General features: G+C 41.6%; 1 protein-coding gene across 1 annotated transcript in view; it reads right to left on the bottom strand.

Annotated features, from left to right (window-relative positions):
• The window catches only part of MCTP1 (multiple C2 and transmembrane domain containing 1), a 240,760-nt gene extending 223,913 nt beyond the window's left edge, over positions 1–16,847 (bottom strand). The window contains exon 1 of the mRNA XM_032441507.1: positions 16,119–16,847. Within this exon, the coding sequence (XP_032297398.1) occupies positions 16,119–16,724 (606 nt within the window). The 5' untranslated portion in view covers positions 16,725–16,847. The remainder of the gene's footprint in view (positions 1–16,118) is intronic.
• Between the last annotated feature and the right edge of the window lie 3,142 nt (positions 16,848–19,989).

The raw sequence follows: 19,989 nt of genomic DNA, 5'->3' as shown, positions 1-19,989 counted from the left end.
ATTGAATTTATTACATTTTTCTTCTTTAACTGAGGGAATGAACTGGACAAGTATATACCATTAATGTAGGAATAAAAGTACATGGAAAAGCACATTATTAATGAGGTAATACCTTTTCCTATTACTTGAGTGTGTATGTATTTGTTATTGCATGCATCCACCAGTTCCTAATATAGCATGTCAGTAGCAATATAAATAAGAATACCTTAAAAAAAAACAAAACAGTGACACCTAACTTCACATACAGTTGAAAAAAAATTATTCCACCTTTCTTGTGAACTGGCACTGGAATGGTAAGACAGCTATTTCTTGCAGCCAGTTCTTTCCTGCAACTGTCTCCGTCTTCTATCCTGCATGCTTCTAAAAATGAAAGTGTCACCTTGTAAGATAATTAATTGAGTTGACCAAGACTCCTACAAAACCACATTCTCATCTTGCTTAAATATATATCATAGAATCATAGAATGGTTTGTGTTGGAAGAGAACCCAAGGGTCGTCAAGTTTCAACCCTGCCCTGTTGCAGGCAGGGTCACCAAATTCCAGATCTGGTACTAGACCAGGCTGCCCAGGTCCCCCATCCAAGTTCATCTTGAACATGTCCAGGGATGGAGCATCCACAAGCTCTCCCAGCTGCTTCTTCCAGCACATCACCACTTCCTTGGTAAAGAACTTACCCTGATATCCAATCTAAACCTTCCCTCCTTGACCTTAAAATAATTCCCCCTTGACCTATCATTGTCTACCCATGTAAAAAGTTGATTTAAATACTTAAAAAAGTATTTAAAAATCCCCTTTTAAATACTGGAAGGCTGCAGTGAGGTCTCCTCACAGCCTTCTCTTCTCCGGGCCGAACAAGCCCAGATCCAACTGGGGAAAAAAAGCATATAAGTATTATAAAAATGATTATAGACTCCTTTGGTTTGGCAGAATGTTGAATCTGTGACAAAAATAATATTGAAATCAGATTCATAGCATACCAAAATAAACACTACAGTTATTTAAAAGCAGTATTAAAGACAACGCATACAACACTACAGACTGGACCAAAAAAATGGACACTCAGGACTGGATCAGAATTTCAGCAAAAGGTTTTTTGCTATTTATTAGTCTACAAAAGGGCAAACTATTTATTAGTCTACAACAGGGCAAACAAGGTCAAGAGAAGTAGCTGAGGAAAGATTCAAAGTACCAAATATTTGTAAGACTTTCATAGGACAGGGTCACTTCAAATTCCTGACACAAAATAAAGTTGGTGTTTCTTAAGCAAAAATCTCTGCGTGAGTGTGGTAGTGCAAAGCAAGCATCTATTGTATACATCTCTGCATGCACTTATGCTTTATTATACTGAATTGTTACAGATGCTGGTATTTGATACTACTGGTATTTCTACCAATTCCCTTTCTTCACACCGTAAATCCTTGTGCATTATTCTCAGCTCATCCAAAGGAAAAAAAAATACATGTATTCTCGTGTTTATTACAGAATATTCTTGACAGCCTTTCCACTCATGCTCATGTCTTAGAACATACAGGGATGGAACTGCATGAAACACACCACTGAATTTTGAGAAACCTGCAACACTGACAAAATCACTGAGATTCTCAACATACCTGGTGAAATGACATCTAAAAATACTGAAGCTGAGACAAGTTAAAATAAATCCTGTTCCACCTACTTTTGAGCTGGAATTTAATAATGCCTGCTGCCACCCACCTAAATGCCCTAACCATCAGACTAAGGTCACCTGGAATCCCTTTCAATCTCTCTTAAGGCTGCTTTTCTTCCTCTCCATTAGATCAAGCAATTCTGTGGTCACTAAGTGATCGATCAAATCAATCAAGTCATCCTGCTGGCACGAAATGGATCCTAGAGAAGGCATCGCATCCAGAACCTGCAGGCAGATGTGGCAGTGTAATGAATGAGCACATTCTGAGCCCAGCGATGGATGTGGCATGCTTACTTTTATATGGTCCAGTTTTATAAACAGGCACCTTGGAGAGACAAGCCACCTTTCAAACTGAAATCCACTTTCCTCTTTAATATCAAGAAGTTCATCTTCTGAACAGTGTCTTTCCCAATCTGAAGCCTGGAATATTTTCTATCCAGTCAACAACAGACAAGGAAACAAATTAATCAGTTTTAAATAAGAAATCCCTTGTCAGTTTCTAATTAGCTTCTGTAGAAACAGCAGCTGCTGAACTGAGTAGCTGATGGTTTTTTCTTCTGTTGCTTTTAACTGTCTCACTGTCCTCCTCTGCTGGTTGCTTGTGAATGTATTGCAACATTTTGTGAGATCACACCTCACGCTTCTTCCCTCTGTACATTTGTGCCTCACCATTGCTAAATAATAATAACAAAAAAAAAATAAAAATAAAAATAAAAAAATTGCTTACTTCAGTTTTACATGTAAAACAAACATATTGTGATCTTCTGATTAAAGCTTTTTAATTGGATGTGTTAATCTGCCATGTCACTGAAATTCCATTTATGAGAAAAATCGATCTTCCATAAATGACTCAGTAAGAAAACACAACTAGTTATCCTTGACAAATCAGGCACATTATTGCTGTTCAAATCATGTATTCCCAGAAGTACAAAGGTTTTTCCCCAGAATGCTACACAACCTTGTGCAAAGCAGAGCACATTAATCTCTGGCTGCCACCGCTCAGTCTCTCAGCAAGTACGTTCCATGTCCTGAAAGTGACTGCACTGGAAAACTCCTGTGTGAGCAGGAAAGCTGCTTGACTTGGAGAGCAGCTTATTTCTACACCAGTTTCTTATATGTCTAATCTCCTTTCCTTGGCATTTTGCAGAGACGGGGGTCTCTCAGAAGACCCCAGTGAAAGCTATCAGAAGATATTTAAGAAAATTAGATCTGCACAAATCAACATACAGATCTATCCTTAAACTGTTACCAACATAACAAACAGAAACAGAAGAATTCTGTGAAGTCAGCCTCTGAATAGATACATTTCACACATTAGGCAAAATGGATAATTTTTCCCCCCTGCACCTGCATAAAAGGTACACCTCCAAACAAGAGAAAGCTAAGATTTTAGCCATGGTGAAAGAAATAAATGCGTGTGTTTTGTCTGCTTATTTTTCTGTATTTACCAACATGGAGTAGACTGTAACCTGGGCACTGATGACTGAGTTTGACAGAATCTCATTCTGAGTTTTTTAATAGAGTATTCCTGCTGGCCACCCTCTATAATAACTACAGCTGCGCTGGAGAAAATGCTATTAGACATCTGCCACAAAGAAGCACAAAGATTACTCTTCACCCTTATTTTTATAATGGCTAGTCCAGCAGTAATCTTGCTTTTCACATTTTGTAATCACTTCATCTAGACGCTGCTCATGAACTGATGCATGACTTTCATACATGGAAAAAACTGAAGTGTGTAACTTTGTTCAATTATTTCTTCTAGATGCTGCAGTGTCATTTTGAACAAAGCAACACTTTAATGTATTTTATGCCTCAAGGCATTTTCTCCATTATAAGCAATCAAGCAGCACAAATAAAATGCAAGTGTTACTTACAGCAGGTTGGCCCTTTCTGATCCACAGCAAATAAAGAAAGAGCTAAAGAAACAAGGAGTGCTGGCTTATTCCTCTCACATGATTTACAACAGTAGATTTCTCCAGACAGGAGAAATGACAGTGGCTTTATATTTGCCTAAACAAAATAAAACATTGAGGATTGGGAATTGAAACACAGTTGACATTTAACTCTACTTAAGACAGCAGTTCCTCTGACAGCCAAACAAGACAATTTTCTTGAAATGCTTCTTCCTATATGGAAAAAAACACTTGATGCATGTAATCTTGCAAAACAACTGGAACAGCAATATTTGCTTGTAGCTGTCAGTGCTTTTGCATCTTTCCCCACTGTTTTAAAACTGAATTTAATGGCAAACCATGAAATACAACTGGAGGTTCCCATCTACACAGCACATAATAGGCATAACCCCTGATTTCATATAGGCCATATGATGATGGACCTCCATCTGCCACTTCACATTTAACAACATAACCAGTGTGCAACAAAGCAACAGAAGTAAGTAGAGCTGACAGATGAGAATTAAGAAGTAATCCTGTTTTTTGCAGAAATTAACATTCTAGCCACTTAATAATTATGGCTTTTAGTATCTAAGGACACATGCTAGGTGACAAGCATGTATATAATGCAGACATGTATGCACAGGGCAAATTAAATTTTGTCAACTTTTTACAAGACAGCTTTTCTATTCTGAAAAACTTCAGAATAAAGACGACATATACAAGTTTATGCTTTTGTATGTACTTGTCATAAACAACTCACTTTTCAACAACTTTTGTTGTAACAAGCATGCTTAAACTGCTGCCTTCACAATCTCAATCTTCTCTTTTCTAAGAGGAAAGGACAATGTCAATTTCTGAAACCTCAGACTCATCCCCAGCATGAAAGACCTCAGCCACATACTTAAAAACCTTTCTATATTTTAAAAATAAACTCATGGGTCATAGTTCTGTACTGCTCCTAATGAAGCTGATAAAGGATACCAACTTTTTCTCCGTCAAACCTCAAAGTGATGATATATTGACTTAATTATGTATTATAGATTGCTGAAGGCTACTGCATTCCCCAGTGAACTCACAAAAAACAAAAGACTAACACTTCAGCCAGGGTGCGATAAAATGTTGCAATGATGGAAAGCCTCTGTCTTGCCAGCTGCCTTCCAGAGGACAGTGTGTCTCCAAATTTCAACATCCGTGGTCCAGTGCCTTCTGAAGGCTTTACCCACATAACTTGATTGTTATGCAGCAGTAGCACTCTTCTACAACCTGGCATCACCATGCTCTCTGCCATGATAACCTCCTGCAAATGAAGTCCATTCTTATTGAATATCTGAGATCTACAGGTCTGCCTTATTACAAGTAAATATATTGCAGGGGGCATACAGAAATAGGTAGGTTCTAATGCTGAATATTAATAGGAGGAATACATAAATGAGTGAGTAAGACTGAATAGCTATTAATGCAACGATAATACAGTACTTCAGTGCAATACTATTAAGATGAAACACTGTTCAGAATGGGACTCATTTTGCCAGCACCATTAGCATGCAAACATTTAGCAAGCAAGTCATCACACCAATGAAGACATAGTAACAAAAAATGGAAAAGAAAGGACTTGCAGCAGACAAGAGATTCTATTCACCTTCCCTACTGCTCTTCCTCTTCAATGCACGCACACACACAAATGCAATAATCAGATGCACTGTTTTTACTGACTCTGAAAGCCAAATGAAACCTGTTTTGCTAAAACAAATTTCCCAAGGACAGCTGGCAGCAATCCTACAGACTAAAGCACTTGTCTATATCTGGCCATCTCCCGAGACATGGCTCTTGCAGCCTCCTGTTATTTTCCACATCTCTTTTTTCTTCCTCCATCACTTGTCAGCTCTCTCAACAACAATAAAAGTAGCATGCATCACATTCATCATACTAGAACAAAATTACTCCGGTTCACAACAAAAAGAACTGAGTGGTAGAGTAAGAGACTAATAGCCTTTTCTTTAGAAAGGTACTTGTAAAGATTTTAGTAACCCTGCCTCGAATAAGTGCTCCATACCAAAATGCTTTGTGTTGCCTATGATCCATTCCTCCTAAGCATCACAACCTTCCTGTACAGAGATTCTCAAAACTTTGGTACAAATGCATCAGCACAGTTGTCAAAGAAGTAAATATGTTCACTGCTCTAAGAAAGACAACTACCCATAATTAACTGCAATTAAGTGATGCCAACACCTTTTGTTCTTTTGCCTCATTTGCTAATGAAAAAGCGTACCAAATCACATGCCTGTGTAGAAATCTGTCCAGTATAAAGACAAATAAAAGCTGTTTCTTTTCTTCTGGATATTTTGAACCATTTTTCAAGATGGGAAAATTCTTATTCACTACAAGCAGCTGTTTCTTTTCCACTAATCAAAGAAACTGACACAAGGATTTTGACAGAAGTTGTTAAATTTCATTATGCACCATGTGCTAAGGTTACATTGAGAGGCAATATTAATGCTACTGCTCTAAACAGTGATACTTCTAAATAATAAGATATACCACCTGAGTTTTGGCATCTGCATTCACCATGACTGCAAAACAAGTGTGTAAGCAGAAAGAAGTAAGAACAATCAATAAACATACTTTCATCTTGTGGGAAATGGCCACAAGTTGTATCAGATGAGGCTTAGACTGGACATAAGAAGGAAATTTTTCCCTCAGAGAGTGGTCAGGCACTGGAAGGTGGTGAATTTGCCATCCCCTGGCAGTGTTCAAGAGGTGTCTGGATATTGGTGTCTGTCATATAGGAGATATGGTTTAGGGGTTTTCTGTAGGTATGGCAAAGGGAGGACAACTGGACTAGATGATCTTGTAGGTCCTTTCCAACCTTGTGATTCTGTGATTCTATGATCTTGTTTTTGTCAGTGAACAGTTTGTGTACAGTACATCTGTTCTGCATTGCCACCATAGGCTTATTTTAAAATTATAGTTAAAAAGGTAGAATAAGTTCAGAGTGAGCTCACCACTACACAAGTGAAAGAGACTCCCAGCAATAATGACAACCTACAGCTTGCATTATTCACAGTACTGCTACAAATAAGTACTAAGTTAACATTTGCCTGAGGAACAGCAGGACAGAGCATCAGGAGAATATTACACAGATGTGCTTAATATCTGGCTTCTGAACACCTGAAATTACTTAACAAGGCTTATAATAGATGCCAGCCTTAAAGGAGTGGCTTTGAAAAGCTCTCTTCATATGAATTTATTATTTTGGAAATAACGTTTTCTACATGGACTGCTCTGAAAGTATTGCCTTCTATTTTGCTATCCTGGCCTACTACCATCAGAAGGGGATGCTGGCAGTATGGCAGTAGAGGATGAACTAGGACATTCATATCCCACTACACATTGTTGCCATGTGACAGATGGAAGCAGAGGCATAGTCTGACAGAATGGTACCTGACATGGAAGTACAGATGAAGCAAAGTTGTGCCACTGAATTCCTCCATGTGGAAACAGTGGCCCTCACTGACATTCAATGATGCTTGCTGAACATTTATGGAAACCAAATAGTGGAGTGAACACAGTGAAGCAGTGGGTGGTGCATTTAAGCAGCAACAACAGTGGGTCACCTCTGCTGGTGCACATTCCGAGAAGCACAGCACATAGACTCCTGTTCATTGCATGGCAAAAATGCATAGCTAATTCTGGTGACTGTTTTATAAAAGCATGCTTTGTTGTTGAGAATTTGCTCTATGAAATAAGGTTGTTGTGCTCTTCATAGATGCTGCTGTTTTCATAAAAATAAACTGCAGGCATTACTTTTGGAGCAATCTGCACAGCACTCTATACTCATTGGAAGGGATCAGAATTTTCCTCAAAATTCCCCACTTAGGTTAAATTAGAAAGCAGTAAAAATGATTATTTGAAACCAAAATAATGCAGTACTTTGCACGCTGAGATATGGAAAGGGGGTTGTGGGGGGAAAGGAGGAAGAAGGAAAAAAAAAAAGTATAATGGAAAAAGTAGAAAGCAGCATAATTCATTATACCTCAAACATTTCTTTTCCTACCACATTAGGATTATTAGGTTGATTCTTCATTTTTTAGTCTTAACTAAAATGAGGAATTATCTGTAAACAGGGCACTTGCTCAGTTTTTTCTCATTATGCAACTAAGAAACGCTACCTAAGTGGTCCATGATACATAGGTGACACTTAAACTTTCTAAAGCTGAGTAACTCATATCCAGAATATGATAATAAACCTAAAACACTTCCACCTAACATGTCACTTAGAATCCTGCATGCAATGCGCTGTATGCCCTAATGCTGCTGCTGCCTCATGGCCAGCACATCCCCTCCATGCACAGCCACATAGCCATGCACATGCTGCCAGCCTGAAAGCCAAGCAAGCAAAACTTCCAATGCTCAAACAGAAAAAAAAAAGAAACCACACACACAAACAAACCAAACATAAACAAAATGACGAAACTGGATACATGTTTAAAAGGAAAAAGTTTTCATTCCAACATCTCCAGGGCAGAGACTATTAGATTGTTTCCATTGTCACTTGGCACTAACTCACATAAATGAGTGCAACATAAATCTTAGCACTGCAATTGTATGAGATTATCTATCACCCTGCATGCTGAACTACATTTCTGAGTCGAATCTTAGATACAAATCTTATAAACATGACAAAGATTAAAGCTCCCATTCCTTGTACATCGGTGATGTTTTTAGTGGTTTTCGTTGTTGTTGTTGTTTGTTTGTTTTAAATGCAGCACACAAAGGCTACACTTTGCACATGCATTTATCCCTTCACATTTATTCCTGGATACTAGCTGATGGCAGTACTGTTATTAGTATGAAAATACAGTATAAAGCTGAACTGCAAAAGCCAATTCTTTTTGCACTGACATTCAAGCTGTTTTTATATTAATAATATATCAATGAAAATATGCCAGAAAAAAATCAAAACCACCACCAGGTTCGAAATTTTAAGATGCAATTACAACTGTAACAGAACAGTCTGTACAGAAGTGGGCAACAAGCCTTTAGTAGCAAGGGCATCTGGACATCCTTAAAATGAAGGCCAAAGCCACATTCCTCGCCTTCAGTAAGAGAGCTGAATAATTTCTACGTTTCACCAAGCATCCTAGAACTTCATGCTCACTGCTGAGTGGGAAGTTTCATTTGGTAATCATTCCTTTCCTAGCAAATACAACAGGAACTCTGTAGTTGTTTTCTCCAGCTAGAAGGAATTTGGATCCTGCTCTCCAGGAACACATAACAATTTGCCAGATAGAATCAAAGGAAATTCTCAAGCCAACTCTTCAACAGATTTTGGAGGTTTGGGGATTATGAAGATCCCTGAGACCCAGGAAGGCAGTTATGCTTTACAGATGGGGTACAAAGGCCTTGCTACAGCTGAAGATGAAATCGTGTTCAAACTGGGTGAGAATTAGTTTCTAGAAGACGTCTCAATGTTTATGCCATGCTCTGCCAACAGAGACAGAGCTAGCGCAGACTGGAAATGCATTTCAGCTGATTCATTCATTAGTGAGATCCAGCATTAAGCAAAAAAGACTTAGAAAGAGCACTTGGCTTGCAGTCACCTACCAAGACATCAGCTACAGTTTTCCTTCTCTTACTACGCAAACTATGGTATAAGACACCTTACCAGGAAGACATCTGGATGCTGTACATTACTCAGAAGATGCTGATATTTCTGTAAAACCTAACTGCATAAAAAATGTATCATTAGCTATAGGGCAGTCAAGCTGCTGAACTGATAACAGAACTGAAGAAACAAACAGGCTTCTCACGGGTACATATGTCTACTACACGACAGATATGAAACAGAGCTGCTTACACAAGGTGTGAACATATTATGGATATTCATTAATTACAAGGTTCAGTACAACTTAATTAGACAAGCAGCAAAAAAAAGCATGCATACATTTCCACAAGGTGCATTAATTTTATTTTGTTCATCAATGTTTGCAAACCTTTATGGGAATATTCATCTTTGCCTAACACAGTCACCTGCCCAAAAGCACAGAAGAGAGTGAAGTGCTCTATCTAAACAAATATATGGGATCCCATCCATAGCCTGCTTGGTTTTCATGCTCAAGCCAAATGCATTATGTAAATAGCACTCAGCTTTTCTCTGAAAAAGCATCTAATTCTCCTGATATCACATTTCATGACTCATTTCTGAGCATGATTTTTCTTGAGAAATAGTTGCAGAACTCCTCCTGAATAGGACAGAGAGGAGAACAGAGTCCAAATGCTGCATTTCAAAAGTTCGATACTCAGTTTTATGAAGTGTTTTAGTGCCAATTGTGCAAATAGTTAAACAAGTGACTGAATTCACTTACTTTCTCTGAATGAACATGTCCTCTCTCTCTGCCCTTTTGAATAAGCAGAGAAAGGCTAGAGAAAAACCAAAATGATTTAAAGAATAAGTTTGAACTTGAGTAAAGTCAGAAATAATGAATTTATACAGCCAACTTCTGATCTTCATAGAAAATGTAAGAGGGAAAAATAGGAAAGGTTTGATCTCAAAACAACAACAAAAGAAAAATCTACAATAGTAACCAAGCATTACAGATGACATAAACTGAAGGAAGGAATAAATTCTGCTTACAGAGCTTTTCACTTCCCCAAAACAAAATAAAGAGGACTGTTGCAGATACTTGAACATTTGACAGCCCAGCAAAACAGTGCTAGTGTCCTAGTACTCAAAGCCTCTTTTCTATTGGAAGCAGAAAACACATCCACAACTTATCCTTTGTCATCACCTGGCATCAACACTGCCCTCCATTCATGGCACATAATATATTAATGAAAAAATAAAAATAATAAAAAAAAAACAATAATTCAAACATTTTTGCTCTGCTACATTTCTGGAAAAAAAAATAATAAAAATTAAAAAAAGGCTTAGTTATGGAAAGACAGACTATTTGCCTGGATAAGGTCAGTATGAAAACAATACTTATGTCAGTGAGGGAGGAGCTGCAGAGAAGAAGTAGAAAAACTGTAAGCTGATAAGAATCCACTTGAGAGCAGGTGATAGAAACATCAGTCACTATTACAGAACACCTCTTCTTACTGAGAAACAAAGTGGTTAAGGACTCCCCGTGCTGCAGTAATGCAGAACATGTAATCAAACATCACACAACAACCAACATCATCCAAAAGTTCTGCTCCAAGCATTACAGATGCTAAGCATCAGATGCATCACAGCAAGAACTGTGTTTAAGGGGGAAAAAAAGCTCCAAACACATACGCTCATTTCTAAGGGTAAATTACAGAGCTATTACCAGGCTGCTGTTAGTGTAAATAACTGGCAACAAACACGGCAATCCAGAGAAGAATTTGATTACAGAGCAATACTAATAGATCCACTATCATCTTTTAGGGAATCTGTATCAGAAATATTAAATATCTACTACTCTCTTTTTTTCATCTTCTGTTGGCTTTTTTTTTCCCCATTTTTAAACAAATGGAAAATGTATTAGAGTAGTTGGGTTGAGACATCCCAATTATATATTTTATAAAACCAATTTAATTATTAACTAATAAAGAGTAAAGCCAACATTTTCCTCAAACACCTCTTATTTCTTCAAACAGCTTTGGATGCAAAGCTAGGTGTAATAACATTCTAAAGAAGTTGGTAATCTTTTGTTTGTTTGAGAAAGCTGAAGCATAGGGATTGCCAGGGGAATTGAATTCTTAAATAAAGTTTGCCATTTTTATTCTGTCGTTTCAAGAGTCAGAGTTGTGCTACATGGGAGACTGCTTCTATTTAAAATTACAGCTTTAGGGCTTATATTACAGCTACCTTCTTAAAATTCCGTAGAAGATACCAAAATCACTGAGATCTAGAATCAATAGTAAGAGATTAGATAGGAAAAGTCAATCATTCGTCTTCAGATCAGTGCAGAGTTCTCAACCATCTTGCCAAGGACGAGCCAGCCATTCATCAAAGATGAAAAATAAAGATGACACTCAGGTCTGTTAATATTTTAGCATCACATTGTGAGACAAAACAGTTAAATTAAAACTGCCTACAGAGATGGAATGTGACTTACGCATTGCCAGCTTTAAAACTGTTTTAGTCTTATTTTTTGAAGCTCTAAAAAAGTGCTTCTCTTTGCATCATGGCGGTAACTGAGTCTTACTGCTGTGTAGTCATTATCTATATAAAACACATCAGCAGTAAAGGAAAAAATATTTCTCCACGTTTCTTGAGAAAGAGTTTAACTCTATAACTATAGGTGTTTGGCTTTTCACCCTTCACAAGTTCAACACTATTCAGTAAAGTTATGAAATGTGTTAAATAAATGGAATAAGTAGAGTTTCAACACAGACATTTGAAATTTAGCTGGAGTGGTTTGTTACAAGTCCTACACCAAAAGTTATTTCACTACAGCAATCACTGGGGACTAAACAACCCTTCTGTTGCTGTTCCTTCAGCAGAGGACTGTTGCATCTCCTACTCACTGACCACCTATTTCTCCCAGCATCATAATTTTGCTCTGGAGAGCCTTACATACTAAGAGTGAAGGAAGGGGAAAAAAATAAAAATAGAAATAAAATAAATAAAAAGAATAAAAAAAGAAATCTTAAATGAATTGAGAGATAAGTATTTCACAGGAGAAGAAATGCTAATATGCCAACTTTGAAAACTGATACAGCTCACTTTGAAAACTGCAAGGAGATCTCCAGTTAATTAAGCAGAGGCTGTTCAGGATATAGTTAAATATTACTGGATTATTGATCCAGATTTATAAATACTTGAGATGTGGGGACCATAGTGGCAAGGCTGGTCTCTTTTCATTAGTGCGTGGGGACAGGACTAGGGGTAATGGGATGAAACTTCAGCATAGGAAGTTCCACACGAATGTGCAGAAGAACTTCTTTACAGTGAGGGTGACAGAGCACTGGAACAGGCTGCCCAGGGAGGTGGTGGAGTCTCCTTCTCTGGAGATATTCAAGACCTGCCTGGACGCCTACCTGTGTGACGTGGTGTAGGAAACCTGCTTTGGTAGGGGAGGATGGACTCGATGATCTCTAGAGGTCCCTTCCAACCCCTACAATTCTGTGATTCTGTGATACTCTGTTGTGCAACCTCATGGTTTTCATGTCAGCAATGTACACACAGTATTACCATAGGGTAAGCTGACAGATGGATGATTATCTGAAAGAGCATGACAAACAGGCTTCAGCATCCCAAATTGCTCAAAGATAAACAGTTTACCAGAAATTAATACAAGGAGGGAACAGGGCAGTGCACATCCTTTGATGGGACTGGATGTCTAGTTAAACTCTGGGAGGAACAAACAGCCCCAAGAAACTGCAACTTTTTTGAAAAAAAAATTTTAAAAAAGAAGAAGAAGGAAGAAATGAACTTCAGCAACAACTTTTTTCTCCTGTTTGTTATTTCCATGCAGTTTCTATTAGGTTAGCTTGAACACTGGTTCATCCTCTGCTTCTGTACATGACAATGACCAGATTCCCAAAAGAAAGTTCTCCCATATTGCCTAAAAGTTTGCCCTTGCATTCTCAGAATGCTGCTCTCCTCAAATCATGCTCCAAGCATCTGTGCCAATTAGCTGCCTCCAACTCTTCTTCTTTTATATTTGCATTATCTCAGAAAAGGGTACTCCTTGGAGGTCAGAGGTGTTCAGGTTTCCTAATGCCCTCTGCCTCCCCAAGGCTGATTCCTTTCACGTCTGAAGTGCCAATGAAGATTCTAGTGAGGCTTTATCAGTGCAGACCTTCAGTGACATCATTTGCTTTCCCTTTTATTTTGCTCTTTTGCCTTCAATGGCTGGATCAATTACTGAAATGTGACCTGGAAGATACACTAATTAGAACAAACAAGGCAAGAGTTCTGCTAGCACAACTGCACTGACCCCAGTGGCTCTATGCTAGGTATGGATTTATTCTGTACAGGCAGAAAACCAGGCATGGTATGCCACTCAGGTTTTCACTGGCCCTGCATCCTCTACCACTCCCTGCCCAGCTCTCATCCTGTCAGGCCTCCTTAGGGCTGTCCCTACTCCTGTTTCTATTTAATAGAATCACTGCACTTCCCCTTGTTTGTTTTCAGTACACTGGTACAGTGCTACGTTTCTAACACACAACCTCCTTGCACTGATCAATCGATCCAGCAGATTCCCCCCCAAGAGACACAAAGCTCACTCTTAAACCAACTTTTTTAAAGAAATGTTTATCTATTAATGAGAGACAAACAGTCTGAATTCTCCCCTCTAGGTTTTTCTCACTGCCTTATCTCTCTTCTTTGCATCATGCTGGATTATACAACAACCACTCTAACTGATTTCTGGCCCTGAAGACCCATAAATGTAGGTCTGAAGGATGCCATATTAATTAAACAAATGCATTTGTGAGCAGCAGAGCTAATGAAGCTTCCTTCCCTATGGCTACACATCCAGAGGCTGAGCCTTGCCTGCCCACTTCCCCGCTCCCCCCCCACCCCCCATTGCTGCAGTTGCAGAAATAGAATGATACTCAGTCACACCCATGGTTATTTCCTGGTCCTAGTCAACAGTACTTATATTGTAGCTACAAGGAACCTCGGTTTCCTGCATACTGGCTATGGTACCCATCTATCTTCAAAACAATCTGAGGGCAGCTTTGAGAGGTATGCAATCTTCCAAAGAGAAACAGATCAGGATTTACTGTTCAAATGCTGCAGTTGTTCTCTGCATAAGACTGCAAGCGTGAGTACCCGTCTTCTCTTGAAGCAATGCACCAGTCAGATACACCACAATGGGAGATCCACCCCATCCCCAGAAAGCCAGGCATGTGCTGTACTGCCAGTGTTCAGCGAAATACTGCCATACCATTAGCTTTGTTCAAGTCGCTCTCAATTGTTTTGCCTACACCAAGAAGAACATTCAAAAATTAAATGCACAGAGCAGTGCAACTTCCACAGCCTGTCTTCCCACTTGCTACATAACTTCTGTTCCTTTACACTCACTACAGCTCTTTAGTTTTAGCTTAAAAGCATAACAAACTTGATTTCTTAAAGGATTTTACTTTTCCCCTCCATCTTCCTTGAAGTATCTAGTAAGTATGTATTTGCTAAAGAAAACTATAATAATAATAATAATAAAAAACAATCAACACAATAAATGTGCATGAAGTCTGAAGGAGCCTCACAGAATTTCATACTGCTTTCCCATACGACTATGTTAAAAATATGTTCTTTAAAAAAAATTAAAATATAAATAAAATTGAAATACTGCCAGAATTAGAACTTGCTTTGAAATATATTTGAGATTTTGCTGGAATCTAGATGGAGAGAAGTTCTGGTACATGTTCCACACTGAGGATCACAGCTGTTCAATTTCTGGATCACTGTGGGCATCCATTTAATTCAAGCAGGACACTTTCTTGCCTGATGGCTGACACCATAAGATACCTTAATCATACCAAACTTTATTACTATTGATTTCAACAGGCCTATAGCCAAAGAGGAGGCTTGTGGGAACTCAGCTGAACCAGGAACACAGCATAGAGGACCTGATTCAATGAATGTTGTAAGTTGGAAGGGACTCATAAGGATCACTGAGTCCAACTCCTGAAAGACATTTCAGCTGAAACCCCAGCAGCCATGGAAGATGCAGCTCACTCCATGCAAACCTCTGGAGAACACCAGATGCAGATGGAGGATATCCAACAGAGCTTTATAATTGGAATTGAATTCCTCCTGCTGTCCTGTAGCCCAGTGAAGCTGGTGAATTAAACCAGATTTAATAACCTGAGTGAGATGGTACCTCTGGAGACAAGAGGGACAGAGGATGTGCAGACTGGAAAACACAAAACAGCTGTTTCCAGTCAACCCTTCAGAATAAACACCACAATCCACAACTGTAAGCTTAACCAGCATGCAAGGGTCACAGCAAGTTCTATCTAATACCAGAAAGAGCGGCTTTGGTACACAGGGACAGTCCGAGTAAATGCCAATAAGTGCTGAAATTGGCCGTGGTCCTGCTCATTACAGACAACTGTTGGAAAGCTCCACGCGGCTCTGCTGTCATTAGCAGTATTGCTTCCAAATGTTATGACTGCACCCTACTCAAAAGAAGAGTAATCCCCTCACAAGTAAATAACAATCGGCATGTTTTGTAAACAAAAGGTCTGTTTCTTTACTGAACGGAACAGCGCTGAAAAAAAAAAAAATTAAAAAAATAAAAATAAAATCAACCCACGTTTCCGTGTGTATTCAGTCATCTTTAAAACACATCAACACACACCGCGCATCGCCCGGTGACTCCAGCAGCGCGGGGTCTCGTCGGCTGCCTCTGCCAGACACACCACGCGGCTCCGCGGAAAGTTGCTCCCCGCAGTTCCTCCCGGCCCGGCCCCTCCACCCCGGCACTCCACCGCCGCCCCCTGCCCCGCCCGGCCCAGGGAGTGGCTCGGGGCCGCCCCAGGGCGCGGTGGCGGCCGCCTCCAGGGACGGGTTCGGCTCTCCCCATCCATCCATCCATCCATCCGTCCGTCCGTCCGTCCCTTCTGCAGACACTCACCGCGTCGCCGTCGGCCTCCTCCGCCCGGTGTTCCGTCCTCCGCCCGGCGGTGGGCGAGCCGTGCAGCAGCTGCTCCAGGCAGGCGGTGCTGGGCAGCGAGGAGCTCTTCTGGTGGGACAGGTGCGCCCCGGGCCGCCGCCCCTCCTTCCCGGCGCGGTGCCCCTCCTCGCCGCCGGCCTTGGGTCCCGCTGGGGGCGGCGGAGCGGCGGCGGGGCCCTCGCGGCGGGCGGGAGGCGGCCCCTTGCCCTGGGGCAGCAGGTGCTCGCGCAGCCGGCGCAGGGCGAAGCCGGATTCGCCGCCCGGCTCCAGCGGCTCGGCGGCCGAGCAGCACAGGTTGGGCTGGGAGGACGAGAAGACGCGGTCCAGCACCTGCCGCCGCCGCCTGAAGCCGGCCCAGCGGGCGGGGGGCAGCGGGTCCGCCTTGCCGCCGGCCGGTGGGGCGGGGGGCTCCGCAGTGCGACGATCGGCTGCCGCCCGCCCGCCGCCGCCGCTCCGGCCCTTGCTGCCCAGCTGCAGGTTCTTCCACAGCCGGGCCTGGAAGGACACGGCCGGCTCGGGCTCGCCCGGCTTCTCTCCCGCCGCTCGGGGCTCCTTGCCCGGCTCCATCCTCCTCCGGCTGCTGCTGCGGCGGCTGCGGGAGCAACAGCAGCACAGCCCGCCCGAGCCCGGCGCCTTCACTCCCGTGCGGGGCGGGCCGAAGTCGGAGCGGCGCCCGACGCCGCCGGGGGACGAGCGCGGGGCCGCGCCGCCCCCCGCAGCAACGCGGGGTTGGCAGCGCTGGGAAAGTTTGAGGCCCCGAGAGGTCCCCGCTCCGGGATGCGGGAAAGTTAACGGAGGGGCAGCGGGCGGATCGCCCCTATATACGCTGGGCGGCGCGGGGACGCGGCGGGAGCGGGCTCAGCCGGCCCCCTCCCCAGCGATGCTCGGGGCCGCGGGCAGACGGCCGCCAGCCCGGCGCTGTGATGCGGCATTTTCCTCCCAGCCAGTTCCGGGCAGCGGGGGAAACCGAGGCCACGGCGGCGTTATTGAGGGTGCGGTGGAGGCAGAGACAGGGATGCCCGGCCGGGGAGAGCGGGAGAGGAGGCTCGGAGAAGGACTGCAGGTGTCACTGGGGACATCCCTGGGGTGACAGCGGCCGCTGCCCGGTGACCTTGCGGTGCGGTGCCGCGGGATGAGTCGTGTTAGCAGCGCCCGTGCAACGCGGTGAGCGCTACGGAACTCCTCTGCGGCTGAGCCTAAGGTGTCTGCAAGCAAAGCCGTCCTGTGGTGGCTCAGGGCACACAGGTACGGCTCGGAGAGGCCGGTTCCTGCAAGTATGCAGAAAAAAAAATGAAGGGGAAAAAAAAAATAAAGAAACCACCAGCAGGATGGTTTCAGAACAAACAGAAGTGAATAAATACTTCTGTGTGAAGTGAACCACACCTTTGTTTGGATTTTGGTTTTCGTTTATGTCCAAGTCATTTACACCTCTATCCTGGCTGGGGGTTAGGCAGCTACATCAGTGCTCCCAAGGAGCTGCAGCCAGGCATAGCAGCATGACTTCTGCTGGGCAGTCCAGGGAGAAAGCAGATGTTTTCACATCATCAAGGCCCTCAGAATGCAATCTACAGTATCTGGGAAACAGCCAAACACACCTGAAAGCAAAAACATTGGATAGCAGAACTCACGTGTGTCAAAGCCTGAAGAAAGGGTGTCTTGGCTTCTGTTGTGGTATCTTTAATTCAAGGAAACATGCTGAAATTGAACCCCGTTGTGAATAATGAGCTTGCTCAGAAAGCAGGAATCAAAGAGTACAGGGAAAGTTTAATTTGGTTCTGCATCTTTACTGAAAAAAGTGAAAATGCTCATCTGAAGAAGCACTGGAATGCATGTCTCTGCCTTCTCTTTTACTGTTTTGTTTTTTTTTTTTAATACTGTGAAACAGCTGTAAGATAAGGTGATAAATAAAGTGTAATTTCTACTAAGGGTACAGAAAAGTGAGCACTCTTTTCTCTAGGGCAAAAGGTATAGAACAAAAGCAACAGTGAGTTCAGAATTGCTGCTTATTCACCAAGATACAGAGGTACTCTAAGGTCAACCTGTCTTTAAATTGTGCTTATTTTCACCAGTCATCAAACTATCTCAAAAAGAAAACATGTTTGTATAAAATGTTTTGTTTGTATAAATGTATTCACTACAGCAACCGATCTCCTATGTGTAATACGGCATGGCAGTCACTGCCTGGAAGAAGTGGACTCTGGTTGTAGTGCAGTAGGCTGCTGTTCTGCTGTCAGGGTCATAATGCATTTTTATGACCTCTGCTCTGAGCAGTCCCAAATACCTTGCAGGCAGGCCTCTGGATTCTGCTTCCACCAAACCCTGCATCATCTTGGTCCTAACATTATCGTTAGAATTTTGTCACTGCATGGCAATTTCCAAACCCCTCCAAGTCATTTCCATTTTATCCAACCAGAAAGTGGATTTGCTTGTAACAAGGGGGGAAAAAAATAGATAGTCAAAGTAGCTGAGGCTATTTAGCTGCAGAAGAAGTCATTGTCCTGGGGGCGAAGTGGGTCTGGGATCAGAAGGAAGAATATGGCAGCACTGCATCAGGCAAAGTGGGATTATTCCAGCATTGATTCAAGTCAAGTCACCATAAACAGTTCTGCAATAAAGTGAGTCATTCTGCACGCTGAATTCTCTGAGCTATATTCATTTATTAAAATTGAATCTGAACCTGGCAGAAAGATCACAGCAAGACATCACATAGCGTTCAGATGGAAACCTCAACATTTAACAAGAATATGGTTGTAACACCCATGCAGCTGGGAATTACACGTTTTGATATGTACAAATATTGCGTATTAACCCTGGAAGTAAAAAGGGTATCTGAAAGCGTTTCTTTACTCCTTATTGCTGCAATGTTTTATAAGCTAAAACAAAACACACACATGAAAAATAATGATCTGGTGTTTCAAATGTTGAACAGCATATTCACAATTTTTTGGTTTTTTTTTATTTCCAATATATCACTTATAAACGTCAAAAATGGAACATTTCACATGGAAAGCAACGCCCAATATCCTCAGAGCTGTATTTGCTCTCTCTGTGTCACTATGCCAATCAGTTTAGTTGGAACTCATACAATGAATGTACTGCTCAGTGCTAAATGCTGTACTTTTTGTAAAACTAAACTCTTAAACACTGACCCAAAGATCCCTATTTCTTTGTTGGTTTGGGTCAGATACAATCTCTTGGATGTTTGTTATTCCTTAAAAAAAAAAAAAAAAAAAAAAAAAAAGTAGATTCTGATATTTGTGTCATCATTGATGCGTCTCTGTGTATCTGAAAATAGAGTATTGTTGAATCATAGAGTAGCCACGGGGATCATCAAGTCCAAGTCATATCACCACATTCATTCCACACATGGAAACAGTTCCCACAAAGTCCCATTCACTGCTTTCATCACTGTCTTATTTTTATTCTCCTCTGAGCTAAAAGACATGCACCACAACCCCCAGTTTAGGGAAGGAAGTCACTCTTGTGCTAATTGGAAAACTGTATCTTTTCCCCTGCACCTGTCCTCTCTGAGAGGACTCATACACACAGTGATGGGCACCATGCTCATTCTCCATATGACTAATTCCAGATGCAGCATGGCTATGGCAGAGAGGTTTAGGGTGCATTTCATCCCCAAATTCAGATGACTAAGCACACTTTCATGCCTTAGTTACTTAACTGACTCCTTTATGGTGGAGGAAAGATCTCATGAAAGCGGTTCTTCTAACCTGAGTCCCTTTGGTCTGGAACTGCATTTCGAGCACATTCATACATACTCAGTGCTGCCACTTAGTCTTCTTTATATTTCTTCAGTGAATTATTATAAATTTAT

The sequence above is a fragment of the Coturnix japonica genome, chromosome Z, assembly GCF_001577835.2.
Source record: "Coturnix japonica isolate 7356 chromosome Z, Coturnix japonica 2.1, whole genome shotgun sequence".
NCBI lineage: Eukaryota > Metazoa > Chordata > Aves > Galliformes > Phasianidae > Coturnix > Coturnix japonica.
The sequence above is the reverse complement of the archived record's forward strand: the minus strand, read 5'-3'. Positions and strand labels throughout refer to the sequence as shown.